At 42.9% G+C, this 14,837-nt stretch overlaps 1 protein-coding gene and 1 long non-coding RNA gene across 2 annotated transcripts; one reads left to right on the plus strand and one right to left on the minus strand.

The window, feature by feature from the left end:
- Positions 1 to 4,820: 4,820 nt before the first annotated feature.
- LOC119301031 lies at positions 4,821 to 6,210 on the plus strand. The gene is made up of 4 exons (XR_005146852.1): positions 4,821 to 5,127; positions 5,216 to 5,487; positions 5,580 to 5,660; positions 5,768 to 6,210. It is a non-coding gene; the product is annotated as an uncharacterized LOC119301031 (long non-coding RNA).
- A 4,659-nt stretch (positions 6,211 to 10,869) lies between these two features.
- LOC119301039 (bisdemethoxycurcumin synthase-like) lies at positions 10,870 to 12,236 on the minus strand. The gene is made up of 2 exons (XM_037577945.1): positions 12,041 to 12,236; positions 10,870 to 11,927 (listed from the first exon to the last, which is right to left on the minus strand). Exons 1-2 carry the CDS (start codon positions 12,234 to 12,236, stop codon positions 10,918 to 10,920), a joined length of 1,206 nt encoding a protein of 401 aa, XP_037433842.1. The 3' UTR covers positions 10,870 to 10,917.
- Positions 12,237 to 14,837: the final 2,601 nt, after the last annotated feature.

Genomic DNA, 14,837 nt, shown 5'->3' on the forward strand with positions numbered 1-14,837 from the left:
ATGTCTTCGTAGTAAAGCGGTCAAACCGTAAAATTACGGTACATAATTGGGCTGTCATGCAATCATGATGTATGATCCGCATCATGGGCCCCGTCAAACTGGCCCACTGGTAGATTCGGGCCTTTAATAGGCCAAGTAACCCCCGGCCCTCTTTTCGCAAGAAAACTCAATGGGCTTTTAGGAGGCTGAGAAGTAGGTTGGGCCTGAAACATGCCGAACAGCTCACGGGCCGGCAGCAGCCCGAAATGTACCCCGGCCCATGATTGTGTGAATCAAATCACGGGCTTTTAACATGGCAAAATTGTCTCGGTCCTTGTTTGGCCCAATGAGATATCGACTACGAGCAGGCCGGATGCAAACCGGGCCGTAGTTAGGCCCAACTATATGACGGGCTTTTGACAGGCCGAAATTAATATAGGGCACAAATGTTAAACGGGCCCTTAGCAGGCCGAAACTAATATCAGGCCGAGTTACTAAATTGGCCTTTAGCAAGTGGGCCCAAAAGCATAGCGTCCAGTTAACGAGCCGAATCTGATATGGACCATAATTGAGGCCGAAGCCTCTTAAAGGGCCGGACCTGATCTGGGCCATGATTTGGCCCAGGACGTGGGAGGCTTTTAACGGGCCGGATCTCATATGGGCCATTATTAGGCCCGGAACGTGGCAGGCCATTAATGGACCGGATCAAATATTGGCTGGCATTTGGCACAAAACATGGCAGCCAGTTAATGGGCCGGACTATTAGGGTCCTCAAAATCTTGTGGGCCTACAGCTGGGCCGACCCACTAGTGTCGGCGAAATCTCGTGGGCCTTTAGCTGGGCCGGCTCATTATGATCCGCAAGAATTTTGTGGACCTTTACCTGGGCCGACCCATTATGGCACACAAAAATCTTGTGGGCCTTTACCTGGGCCGGCCCATTATGGCCCGTGAAATCTTGTGGGCCTTTAGCTGGGCTAGCCCATTATGGTCCGCAAAATCTCGTGGGCCTTTAGCTGGGCCGGCCCATTATGATCCGCAAAATCTCGTGGGCCTTTAGCTGGGCCGGTCCATTATGGTCCGCAAAATCTTTTGGGCCTTTAGTTGGGCCGGCCCATTTAAACTTGATGGGCCATGCCACGTGTCGACGTATCATAGGGGCCTTCTGTCCAATGAGTGGATGACATCTGTTCCAATGATGAGCCGACACGTGTTTCCTCCAGCCAATGATGATTTTACACGTGGAAAATCCCCATTGGTCGGGGCTATTAACGGGTTATCGGATCCAAAACCGACCCGATAGCTTAACGGTGTTCTGTTACGGTGGATGCCACGTGTCGGTCATCCTTGACGAAAGTACTTCTGTGAAGTGCGATTTATCGTCATGGAAGTGGACACTTCCGTGATGATAATTTTGGTAGTGTCATGGAACACTTCTACGACAGCACAGGTATGACTATCCTTATTCTGTCATAAATTTGTCATGGATGTACATGCATGACAAAAAACGCGACCTACTGTGACAAACACGTATCATCACGGAAGTGTATTATTTTTTGTAGTGATTCAAAGCCACATCATCAATTTAGAACCCTTTCTGACTTCACTTGTTATTTTTCAAGCATTTACTTATTATTTTGAGCTATAAGACCATGAAATTGAAAAGCATTTGAAATGAACTCTGAAAAGGTTTCAAGTTGGCATGGTATCATCATTTCACTCACATAGCATGTGCGACAAAGTACAGAGGCTTACGGCAAAAAGTGGATGCACCTCGTGTACAAAATAGACAATCTCTTTCGAAGTATCAGGGTTTCATACGGAAACTCGTCTGTTACAAAGGGATTTCATTTTTTTGAACTTATTTTAACTCCATAGTTTATCTGTGTTCAAAATGCACCATTCAAAGCCACATCATCAATTTAAAACCCTTTCTGACTTTATTTGTTTTTTTGATGCATTTACTCATTATTTTGAGCTATAAGACCATGAAATTGAAAAGCATTTGAAATGAACTCTAAAAAGGTTCCAAGTTGACATGGTATCATCATTTCACCCACATAGCATGTGCAAGAAAGTACAGAGGCTTACGGCAAAAAACTGGATGCACTTCGTGTACAAAACAGACAATCTTTTTCGAAGTATCAGGGTTGCATACGGAAACTCGTCTTACAAAGGGATTTCACCCACATAGCATGTGCAACATATAGCTCTCCGGAGCATCTAATTAAACCATACATTGAAATTATGTAAAACATTTATATGCAAAAACAAATGTGATCATAATCGCAACCAAGGTAACAACTGATCCAACTGCATAATGATACCAAGCCTCGGTATGAATGGCATATTTTCTAATCTTTCTAATCTTCAACCGCATTGCATCCATCTTGATCTTGTGATCATCAACGTCATCCACAACATGCAACTCCAATATCATCTTCTCCTCCTCAATTTTTCTTATTTTTTCCTTCAAGTAATTATTTTCTTCTTCAACTAAATTTAACCTCTCGACAATAGGGTCGGCTGGAATTTCCAGTTCAACCACCTCCTAGATAAATAAAATCTATGTCACATTGCTCGGCATAATTGTCATAAACAATAAAGGAACCAAATAGTTATCAAAAGATAATATATACCACATCCGAATCATAGACAGGACGAGGGCCGACGGGGGCGGATACCAAAACCATCGCACTGTGTAATAACAAGAAATAATAGAGTAAGAAAATTAGACAAGTATATATCTGAAGTAAGAATTTTTTTTTTCGTTCAGAAAGAAGATAAGAACAAGAGGCTCACCACGGTGGTGCCAGCGACGAGATCGGCGTGGGCAATCGACAGCGGTGAAGACGGGGACAGGACGTACGGACCGCTAAACCTAGACAAATCTCGGGGAAAATGGAGCTCGGAGGTCGAATTTCGAGAGGAGAACGATTAACTAGCGTGGCTCGGACATTTCATCGAACACCTCATGTGCATAGGAGGTGAGATAGAGCACCCAAACGCCCTCCCCTCGCCGGCCAGAAAAAACAGAGCACTGCAGAGTGCTCTGCTGTGGCGATGGGGTATATATAGGCAACTCATTTGTCCCGGTTCAAGCTATGAACCGGGACTAATGGTTGTGGGCCGGAAGCGAGGACCATTGGTTCCGGTTCATGCCAGGAACCGGGAAAAATGGGTCCATATGAACCGGGGCCAATGCCCACGAGACCCCGGCCGGCCTCCTGGGCTCACGAACCGGGACGAATGCTCCCATGGGTCCCGGTTCTTGACTGAACCGGGACTAATGGCTGGCCAGGCCCGAACGAAAGCCCTGTTTTCTACTAGTGTACAAAACAATTCTTTGTTTGATCGAAGCTCATCTTTTCTAGTTTGGAAACCAAATACCAGATGGAAGCAATGTTCGATCGTCTTTGAAGCAGTCTCCATCATCACAAGCGGAATGTTCTTGGTGGGAAGCAAAAAAAGTTGAACATGATTAATGTACGCCGCAATCAGTAACACAATCTTCTTCATATGGAAGCAAAATTGTTAATTTTGCAGGCAATTTTTTGCATAATATATGGAAACATACAACATGGCGTGGAGTCTCATTTTCCTAGAGTTCTTATTAGGTTCCTTAAATCCGAAATTTACTTCCTAAAAAACTGGGACTGAATCAGCGAGCAATCAATAGTGTTTGTACAAGGAAGCACTCAATTAACGAACGGAATAGCCGCACCAGATCAGACACCTTCTTGCTTCTTATCCAACGGTGTAGGACTAGACTGATGGATGCATATTATCAATAGTCTGATGGTTAGTGGTTTCCGAAATATCTTGAGACCATGAGGCATGCCATCAACAAGAATGAGGAAGTTGAGAGAGCGGCGGTAGAGCACACGAGCTCGCTTGCTCCCGCTACTTGTACGAATGGGATAAAGACGTGTTGGTACGTGTATTGAATGCAACAGTAGAAAGCAGAGAAAGATATGCAACGTCCAACACTATCAAACGGTGACGGCGCCGTTTGAAATGACAGACACCACGGCGGTGCAAAATTCTAGCCTGGAAAGTAAAAAAACTCATTGTCATGGATGTGTTTGTGTTTCTGTGTACGCCACATATAAAACTGTAAAAAAAGCTCATTTTTGATGGTATACATCTATATGTATCGTGTACTTTCTTTGAATTTTGAGATGTGAATCTCAAAAAAAAAAATTGATATGTGAAAGTACAATTTTGGAAATAAAAATGGGCTTGAAGGAACCCATCATATGGATGCCCTTCTCGTGGTGAGCTTTATTCAACAAAACCACGAAAGAGCTCCTGGCAGTCAGCCAAAATGCTAGCTAGTGAGTAGGAACCGAGGCGCATTGTCAGGTCAACTTTTGGTCGTCATGTTTCAAAAATGTTCACGCAGTACCCCAAACAGACTTTTTCGTGACGGTTTATAATATTCGTGAAGGTTGCAAGTGCTCCTTCAGGAACGTGCGACGTTCGTGACGTGAATGGCGTACCGAGGCGAATGGGTCGAGTCAATCCTAAAGGGCCGCATATTAACCTTCAGGAATACGAGAAGCCTTCAGGAACGTGGCCCATATACGTGAAGGGAGCCGATCCACGTCGGGAATAATATCTTGCGCACGCACGTGACGGTACACCGCCTTCAGGAACGTGGAATTTTGGCTAGGAGCGAGCAAGGCGCGCGATTTTTCCGCTCGCCAGTGGTTTTCGCGCCGGTTGTGCCCCCATCGCTGACGTGGATGGGCCCAACGTCAGGAACGACTGGTCAAAATCCCTAAAACCAACTCCTACGCGTGCCCATCCCCTGTTTTGCATCTCGCCGCCCCTCCTCCAAACCCCCATGGCCGCCGCCCCCTCCTCCCAATCCCCTATGGTCGTCGCCTCCCGTCCGGTGCCGCCGCACCACACAGCCGGCGGTTGACCCCACACCGCTGCTGCTCCCACTCCTCCAGCGCCATCTCCCCCCATCAACCGCCGCCCTGTCGCCCCGTCGCCATCCAGCCAGTCGCCTCCGTCGCCGCCCAACGCTGCACCGTCGATGTCCAGCCACCCCTCGTGCGCCCTCCAGCCATTCTAGCGGCGCCTTCATCCCCGACGACCGGCGCCCCTCGCAGTCTTGTAGTACAGTGCCCCTCAAAAGGTTCATGCATGTTTGCTCTGCCTTCCGAACTTCAAAAGTTGTTAATCTGAAATTAATAGCGAGATATTGTTATTCTTCATTGTTTCAGAACACCTATTACACAGCTCTGAAAGCAGCAGATCCACTACATTGGAAGGACCGTGATCTCGATCCAGAAATCATGTACTCCTCCAGTGGTGGCATGCCCATGGGCGACTAGCAATAGGTGATGGTGCTATAAAGAAAGCAGTGGTAGTTGCAAAAGCTAGAGAGAATGACACAAGGCCATCAAACTCCATATCATACCATTATTTATTGAAGGAAAATGCTCAACTTAAAAGGCGCTGCAAGAATAATTTTGTTCTGAGCAAACATGTACAGGTATTGCTCATCTTTTACATAGATTTGCTTTGATTGCATTATGGATCTTGTTGATGGTTTGCACATCGATTTCACCATTTATTGCACTGTAGGGGTTTTATGGCAAGCTAGGATGGGAAGTACCCGAAGATCTTCTTGCCTACCAAGATGAGCTGATGGATGGCGGTGATCTGGTATGTACACCACGACACTCAACCCCTCTATGCAACAAGTTCTGCTTTAGTGTGTGTTCGCTGTTTTACTTCACTATGCTAAAATCTGTTGCATTAACACTTTGCAGGTGAATGAAATACCCCAGGCCCAAGAGGATGGTGGTACTCCAATGACAGATTCTTCACATGATGAAAGGCATGTTGATGCTGGTACTCAAATGGATGATCATGGTTCTGGTCCGACACATGAAAATCATTTAGGAATGCCATAGTTATAATTAGTGCTTGTACTGGTAACTATGTGCACGGACCCTTTTATTTGTCAATCGCTACTACTGATGGAAATTTAGGACTCTAGTATGTCTTTTGGTCTGGCTAAGAACTAGTGTTAAGTTGAGCTTTTGGTAATTATGCGAATCTGGTGAACATGGAGGTTTGTGTAATGGGTATATATTGTGAGCTATGAATGGGATGCCATCTTAAACTAGGCTATGTGACCTTTGTTTGTGCAAGAATATTAATTGTTGTACCACAATTGGCTGTGAATATCAGTAATTCAATATTATTTTGATTTTTTGGGGTAAATAATCATTCCTGACGGGGTCACTGTGCTACCATGTTTTACTTTCGTGACGTAGCCAGCCTTCATGATCAGGAGGTGCTCATTCCTGAAGGCGGCCTAATAACGTTCAGGAAAGCAGAGAGCATTCCTGACGGCCAGATTCCTGAAGGCATTTCCTGACGGTGCCACCGTCAGGCATCACAGTTGGGCGATCGTGGGTACCCCCGTCAGGAAACACCGTCAGGAATAACGTTCCTGACGGCTACCTTCAGGAACACGCATTTTTCCTGACAAGTTGTTGCTGACGGGAAATTCCTGATGGTAAGCTCTCATTCCTGACGATTTTGACGCATTCCTGACGGTATTTGGCCGTCAGGAAAAAGTGCGTTTGGGGTAGTGACGGTTTATGGATAATTGTTCGTCATGTTTTAAGAAAATGATCGCAGCATATTTTAAAGAGTCGTCATGAACTTTTAAAAAGAATGTCCATCGTGTACTTGAACGTAAGTTTCATCATGTATTAAAAAATGGCCATCATGAAATCAAAAAGGTTCGTCATGCATTTTTTGTTCAATAGACATTTTCTAAAGCAATTTACGATCTATTTGAAAAATGTTCATCACATTACAAGAAATATTCTAACTTGTTTAGAAAACTAATTTTATTTTTAAATGTGGGAAAAATGTCTATTTTAACATCATGATTAGTGCGTTTTTTAAATACGGGAACACCATAAAATGGCAGTAACACTTTTCTGGAACAATGTTTATCGTGTTTTCAGAAAAGAGCACCGTGATTACGAAAAATCATCATGTTTTAAAAAAAGTACCACATTTAAAATAAAATATGAGAATACTTTTATTTTTACATCATGATTATCATGTTTTTAAAATATGGGAACACTACAAAAATGTTAATGGTATTCTTAGAAAATCACATCAAGATTAAAAAAGATTCTTCATTTTTAATGAAATGTTCATTTTTTTTAAAACATGAAAACACTTTTATATTTACATGATTTTTTATAAATATAATATTTTTAATTGCTCAATGATTAAGTTTGTAGTGCAACTAATACTTTCTAAAACACGATGTTATTTTGGGAAACAAATGAAACAATAATAATATACGATGAATATTTTTAAAATATATGATGAATGTATTTTCAAGTACACGATGAACATCCCGCTGCTGAGGGACGGCGGAGATGCATGGCGTCCGGATCTGGTCATCCTAGGTTGGATCCGGCGTGGCTTCACCTAAGCGGGAGCGGTGCGAGATGAGCTACTGCATGCAGCATCCGCAACGGTTCCTTGGTTGAGCTGTGAGCTCCGGGCAGCGTGGTTGGGGGTCAAATGGTGGACGGTGCGGCGTGGGAGTGCATGTGCTGGGAGGCGTATACGCGCAACGGGCTGGGCGCTCTCCTGTGGCTCTTTTTTTTGGTGAGGATTTTTTTGCGAGGATGCTCTCCTGTTGCTCTGCTGGCCGGTTGGCGCGGCTGGGTGCGTGGGTCTGGTGAGGCGGCTCTAGTCCCCTAGGTAGAGTTGGCGTGGGCGAGCAGAGCAGCCTCGAGTGTCGACTGCGGTTGCTCGGGTGATGAAGCCGGTGGCTCGCCTGGTGTGGGGCCTCGGGGTCAGTGTGTGGGGTTTTCCTGTGTACGTCGGAGCGGGGACTCTAGAGATGGTTGTCGGGTGTCAGCTCCGGTTTCTCTGGCGGCAGAGTAGGTGGCTCTCCTGGTGCGCGGCCTCGGGTCGGCTTGAATGCCGGAGCAGCCGCTTTAGTTTTTGTTTTAGGGTGTCGGCTAAGGGTTGCTAGAGTGACGAAGTCAGCGGTTCGCCTGGTGTATGGCCTCGGGGTCGGCGTGTGTTTATGGTGCCATGTTGTTGGCTTGTTGTAACGGTTTTCACCCGGGTTTCCATTAATTAATCAGACAACTCTCTTCTACTTTTTAACGAATCGAGCCCTAAGAAACCTCGTTTAAAAAAACAAAATATTTGATGAATTTTCCAATACACGACTAATATTATGAACATGTGTATAAGGACCTTTTTTTCTATTATACATGAATATTCTTGTAGAAAAAGTGTTCCCATACCGCGGAAGTACATAGCTACACTCTCCTGAGGCTATGACTTGGCCGCGTCCACATGACGGAGCTGGACGTGAAGTTCTCTAGCAACCTGACGGCGTTACAACGCTTGATGGGCCAATAAATGCATTACAACAGCGTACTATGTCCCACGAGCGTTTGGCGTGTCAGATCTTGGTGGCGTGTACGGTGTAGGATACCATGAGCAGGCGAGGACGTGCACTCCTTCGAATTTTCGGTTAATACCACTGTTATAACATAAGTCTAATAAGCGAGTTGACGACGTTGTGCACAGATCTGTGTAGAGACCACAAGGGCGAGGGCACATTGTTGTAGGTACACGGTGGCGTTTATGATTGGTGTGCGATGGTATACAGTGATGTTTATGATTGGTGAGCGATGGTGTCTAACAATTACCGCGGGATGTTAGGGACAAAGGCTAGGATCGAGAAGAAGCAAACACTGATTTTCAAGAAATAAAGGGATTGGTTAACTTGGCATGTGGAGTTAATGGGCAATAATGGAAATTGTGATAAAATCACAAGTTTAGGGTACATGGAGGCAACTGAGATATATTGCATGTAGTGACCTCTAAAAGTGAATCCCTCACAATCGCTTCAACGTGGGCCACCCCAGTAGCACTGGCTACACATACTTTCCTTAGCGGGTTTTATTGGGTATTGCTAGCAGTATTTTCTGTTTTTTTAAGGATGACGGTTTCATGAGGCTTCTAGAATCTTTCACACAGTTTGAAAATATTCCTGAAGGATTTTTATTTGTTTTTCTTCTATTTTCACTGCTTATTCATTTTATTTTAGTTTTCTTTTCTTTTTCCATTTTTCTTTTTGTTCATAATTTTTTTAAATTCATGTTTTCAAGTCTACAAATATTGCTCAAATTTGCAAATATTTTTAAATTCACAAATATTTTAAAATAATCAAACACTTTCTGAATTCATGAGTATTTCAGAATTTGTAAAAATAAAAAATCTCACTTACAATTTTTGGAATTCTTGAACATTTTATATAATCATATTTTTTTGAAAATTTATGAATAATTTTTAAATCAGCAATGTCACGATTCAAACTTGAATATTTTATTAACCCGATTTTTCTAAAAATATTGCAAAAATTGTTGAATTCTTTAACCATTTTTTGGATTGACAGATATTTTTTCAATTCCTAACCAATATTTTCAAATTTAAGAACATTTATAAATTTGACAATATTGTTTATTTCATGTATATGGTTTTCAAATTCATGAATATTTTATGTATTCATAAATAAAATAAAATAATAATATTTTCTAATTTTTGATTTTTTACATTTCGTGTACATTTTTCTGACTTCATAATGTTTTTCTCATAACTCATGTAGATTTTTTGAATTGAGAACATATTTTATATTGTTCGAACATTTTTCAAATTCGTGAGAATTTTCTAAAACTCACATATTTTTCGATACATGATTATTTTTATTATTCACAATAATTTTCACGAATTCATGAGCCTTTTTGTGAAATCCATGAACTGTCTAAAATTCTCAATTGCTTACTTAATGTTGAAAATGTTTATTTAAAACTAAACAGAATGAATAGAAAATTATTAAATAATAAATATACACAAACCATGGAAAAACTGGACAAAATCAACTCTAGACCGGTAGCGGAACCACGTCGGAAAAATTGGGCGAAGAGCGGCGGTAGCTACCGAGCTGGCCAACAGTCACGCTGCAGGTGACTGCTCTGTACCTCTCGCATTGGGCGATACACTGGTTGGTGATGATACATTCGTCAAGCTGGAACTTATTTAAATATGCAGTATTGAATACATGTGTACATGTTCTATTAAGGTTGGTTATTGAGTATCCATTTGTGTGGATAGGACAGGAGTAGTGTTTCTCAATAAGAAAAATAGTAGAATGTTCCTGGGCTCTATTGTATCAACTTTCTAAAATTTTGAGAAAAATTGGTTTGTAAGTTTTGAAAAATAAATGACAACATTGAGGAACACATGTGTTGGCTAGGAACTTAAGCATGTAAATGTTTGTAAAATAATATGACTATTTGCGCCTACTTTTATACTACAAACATATAAAATATAGAGAAGAAACCATGATAGCCAATATTACATAATGTGATTGGAAATAGCTAATGGCTCTCAGGCCCCATTGCACCCGTATTGGATTTTTTACAGATAATATAAAAAAGAGTAAAAAAATCTAATTTTTTTTGTAACAAACATGACTTAGCGTAATGCGTGAATGAATGACTACCGTGGTATTCTGGACGAAAGAAACAAAATTGATACTCCCTCCGTTTCATAATACAAGATGTTTCTGCAAGCTCCCTCCGCCATAATGTAAGTCATTTTTGGACTGTGGGATGGAGGGAGTACTATTCATAACTTTTGGACTTGCCATTTGTTTTTTTCTATTGCCGAGGATACCACAAGAGTTATTTCGATCCACGTAACTTTTCACACGAGTATTCCGCCAGCCCATGTTTGAACTTTTTTATTGTGATGCCCTAGTGAGCAGGTTGTACAATTTGAATGCTTGTAATTGAACTTGTTTATTTTGTTTCATATTATGTATCACATAAGTAGCCTATGAATGGGTCGAGGGTGGTCAATTTTTGTTGTGCAGGTTGCTGGCCACCACATGGAGCACCATGGTCTCCACCGTGAACCCCGGTCCAAATCCCATCATCACACCCCACTCGCCCGTCTCTCCTTCATCCTCCATTCGCCGCCGTTGCTCGTCGAGCACGAAGATCAATGTGGCACCAAGCATGTTCCCGTAGTCTCTCAGTACAGTCCGGCTCGCGGCCAGCTTCCCGTGATCCAGCTGGAGTGCACCGTCAATGTGGTCCATTATTCCACGGATGCCAGGGTGCACCACAAAGAACATATCGTTCCATTTGGTGCCATCGCTCATGATTCCAAGCGGCTGGAAAGCATCCATGAGACACTGCTCGATGTGCTGTGCCGCTAGAGGAATGAGCTCCCTGGTGAAGATGTGGCCGTCGAGGCCGGCTTCCGTGAGCTGCATGTTGAGCACGCCGTCGGTTGCTGGTATCGTGGTCTGCGAGGCCGACACCATCTCGAAGAGCGCGTGCTCCACAGGGTGCACGGCGTCAGCACCGACGATGACTGCTCCGGCGCCATCGCCGAAGGCTGCCTGGCTAATGAGCCTGTGTGGGTACGCCTCCTCGGGCCCGCGGAAGTTGACGACCGTGAGCTCGACGCAGGCCACAAGCACGCGCGCCCCGCGGTTGTTCTCAGCCATGTCCTTGGCGAGGCGCAGGGAAGCGGCACCAGCGGAGCAGCCGTTGAGGTTGAGCATCGTCCGGCATACGGACGCGTGGAGGGCGAGGAGAGAGGCCAGGCGGAGGTCGACGCCCGGGGCGTGCATGCCGGAGTTGGTGCTGACGATGAGGTGGGTGATGTCGGTGGCCGGACGGCCCCACTTGGCTATGGCCTTGGCTGCAGCTGATGCCGCCAGCTCCGGGGCTGCAGCAGCGGCGATGTCGAGCCGGGCGTCCAGGGATGGCTTGTCGTGGTAGAGGAATTCAGGGTGGGCGTCCAGCAGCTCCTCTGTGTGATGGAAGTAGCGCATCTCCGTTGATGTCATCTCGCCTGATCATCATACAAACCAAGTTTGGACCGTACATCATCGTTAGGTATGTATAAACAAGTTTGGACTACTAGTCTACTACTATATTTGCATGTATTCTTTTCTTTCTGCTTACAGAAGGTCTTGAGTTGTTTTTTGAGGCCAGTGAGGTGTTGGCTCTTGGTGACGCGGAAGTAGTAGTCCGGGTACTCCTCCTGGGACACGCAATTGGGCGGGTTCGCCGTGCCGACCGCGAGGATGGCTGCAGACCCGTCTGCACGCTGCAAACGCCGGATCTCCCGCACCGATGACAGTGTGCTGCTGCTGCCCATGATCTCGGAACCTAGAAATAGAATTGTTTGGGAGAGTATAAAGTATGACAGTACAAGCTTCACCGAGGATGGACTGTATAGGCTAAAAAATATGAATTACAAGTTAACTAGGAAAACAGAAAGATGCAAGCAACCGAGCAAGAACAGACGGGGGGATACCTAATTAAGAAGAGAGCACTCAGCGAGACGACGAAGGAGAGGGAGAAAAGTGTTTCGATCGGGATGTTTGTTCTAGCCGATGAGAATGATTGAACAACAAGGTGACAAGTATTTATAAGGACGGGAGCCGAGCAGGGAAGAGATGACCATGGATGGTAGTGTACACAAACAATCTTTACCAAAGGAGAGGTACAACTTATCATTATAGTTTCACAACAACACATAGTCAGCTAGGGCTCAATTGGCCCCTTCAATATTAAACAGTCAAATTTCTAACATGTGGAAAGACAAAACCGTGTGCTGGTATTTATGGAAAGACAAAAAGGGATACGAAAGTCAATACAAAGGATCTTTGCCAGAGGTGAGGTACAACTTATCATTATAGTTTCACAACAACCCATAGTCAGCTAGTCTAATATGTAGTCTAATATGATGACCATGCTAGAGGTGCTGGTATTCACACTAGTACATCACCACAACTATTGTCATTGCTTCACCTTACACCATGTTTGCAAGCGAGTATTATTTTGTCGTGATTGGGTAGTCCGCAATGATTGGATCCACAAATATTTTTGTACACATAAGTTGTTAATTTATTGATTGGCTTTGTCATTGACCTACAGCTTCGGTGAAACAGGGAGATGAGCATCTGGTGTACTCTAAGGATAATATGCGTCCAGTGTTCAACACGTCCTTTTGTAGTTGCCCGAGCATTCATCTAAAAAATCAGTCGCTATTTATGAATGATATTTGGCAAAGGTATGTAGATAATTATTTGAACTAATTATGCAATGTCAATAATGTAACGTAACAATTACCTAATAGGCATCAAAATTGCATTGCTAAACATTTGGAAAAAATTCCAAGAGAAATATATTTTTTTGCGGGGAAATTCCAAGAGAAGTTGACAATCACCTATCAGCAAAAGGGAAATATATAACTAAAATCTTAAGGAGTACTGGAGGATCATAATTACCTTTTCAAATGACCATAAAATCAAAAGTAATATGTCAAAATTAAATAAGAAAGTATCTGTGCTTCATAGATAAAGAGTATACGCCGATCGCAGTAAGCCATCGCCAGTTCACCATTGACTCGGAGCTTAATAGCCATACAAACTAATATTATGATCTTTTTTCTTGAGAGATTTTAGAGGGAAGTGGTTCAATTAGTTTGTTGTGCATTAGTGGATGAACTTTGTTTTGTTTGAGTTAACTATTTTGTTACTTTTTGCTCGAGAACTTTTAGGGTGGGAAATAGATTTGAGCGTGTGGACGAACCATCACTGCCACCAACTGATGTTCAATAAATAGTAATGATAGTGGCGACACACAATTGTTCTATGTCAAGCATACCACAAGGATATATCACAACTGGAATGATGTTTATAGATCAATTTCATGTCTCTCACGTTTTCAACAACATGAACAAAGATATGACATCATCCTGAATAACTAAAATTGAATTAATGCATACCAATTGGTTTCCTTGGTGTACCTATTTAGGATGTGCTCTATGTAAATGGTCTGGGCAAAACCTTTGTGATAGAATGTTGGTTTTGAATTCTTCAACACTAGGTTACAATCTCAATATTTGTTTCGAATGAGAGAGGAGTGTTTTTTAAGAGAAAAGACCTTTTGGCATAAGAACGCGCTTGATAAGTTGACAGTCTCAACTGAACCATATGTCCACAATACACCCACTTGATAGTTTCCAATTTCTTTGTTAATATTATGTAGAATATACTATGCAGTTGAATATGCCCTTCAATATTCAGAAAGTTTTATAATTTGGCAAGTACTACAGATTCATTGAATCACAAACTCTTTCTGGTATTCATGTAGAGACAAAAATGATACAAAAGTCAGAAGCAAGATTCTTCACCAAGGTGAGGTAGAACTACTTACTTAATTAGGACGACAACTTAAGCAGTCAGTCCGTAAGATGACCTTGCACACACTTGTATAGTAGTACAACACCACACCTAAAACCTTCTAGCACATGCAAGCCATGACTTACCTAGTCAGGCACATTTGTTGACTGTGTTGTTATTAAGTTTATTCACGCTAGTATTGTAGTACATCACGACAACTATAACCTTCTAGCAGATGCCTCCACATTCCATATCACCACATGGAAAGCCTCCACATCATCAAGAACATGCAAGCCTTCGACATCATCTGAAGCTAGTAGGCCACGAGCTACTATGACGTGCAGCCACCCTCTATATATACAGCGAGAATTTGGAGCTCATTTTTCTCATATATTTTAAATATCAGTTTTGTCAAATTTACACTACCACCACATCACCAAGTACATGTCGAATCATGTACATTACAAATTTGAAGTTTTTATTTTTTGGCAATAAAAGATATGACCAATGCTAGAAGGTCGCAAGACACTGCAACGTGCAAGTCACCATATAACGCTAGTGTGTGTGTG

This window comes from Triticum dicoccoides, chromosome 1B, assembly GCF_002162155.2.
Source record: "Triticum dicoccoides isolate Atlit2015 ecotype Zavitan chromosome 1B, WEW_v2.0, whole genome shotgun sequence".
Lineage (NCBI taxonomy): Eukaryota > Viridiplantae > Streptophyta > Magnoliopsida > Poales > Poaceae > Triticum > Triticum dicoccoides.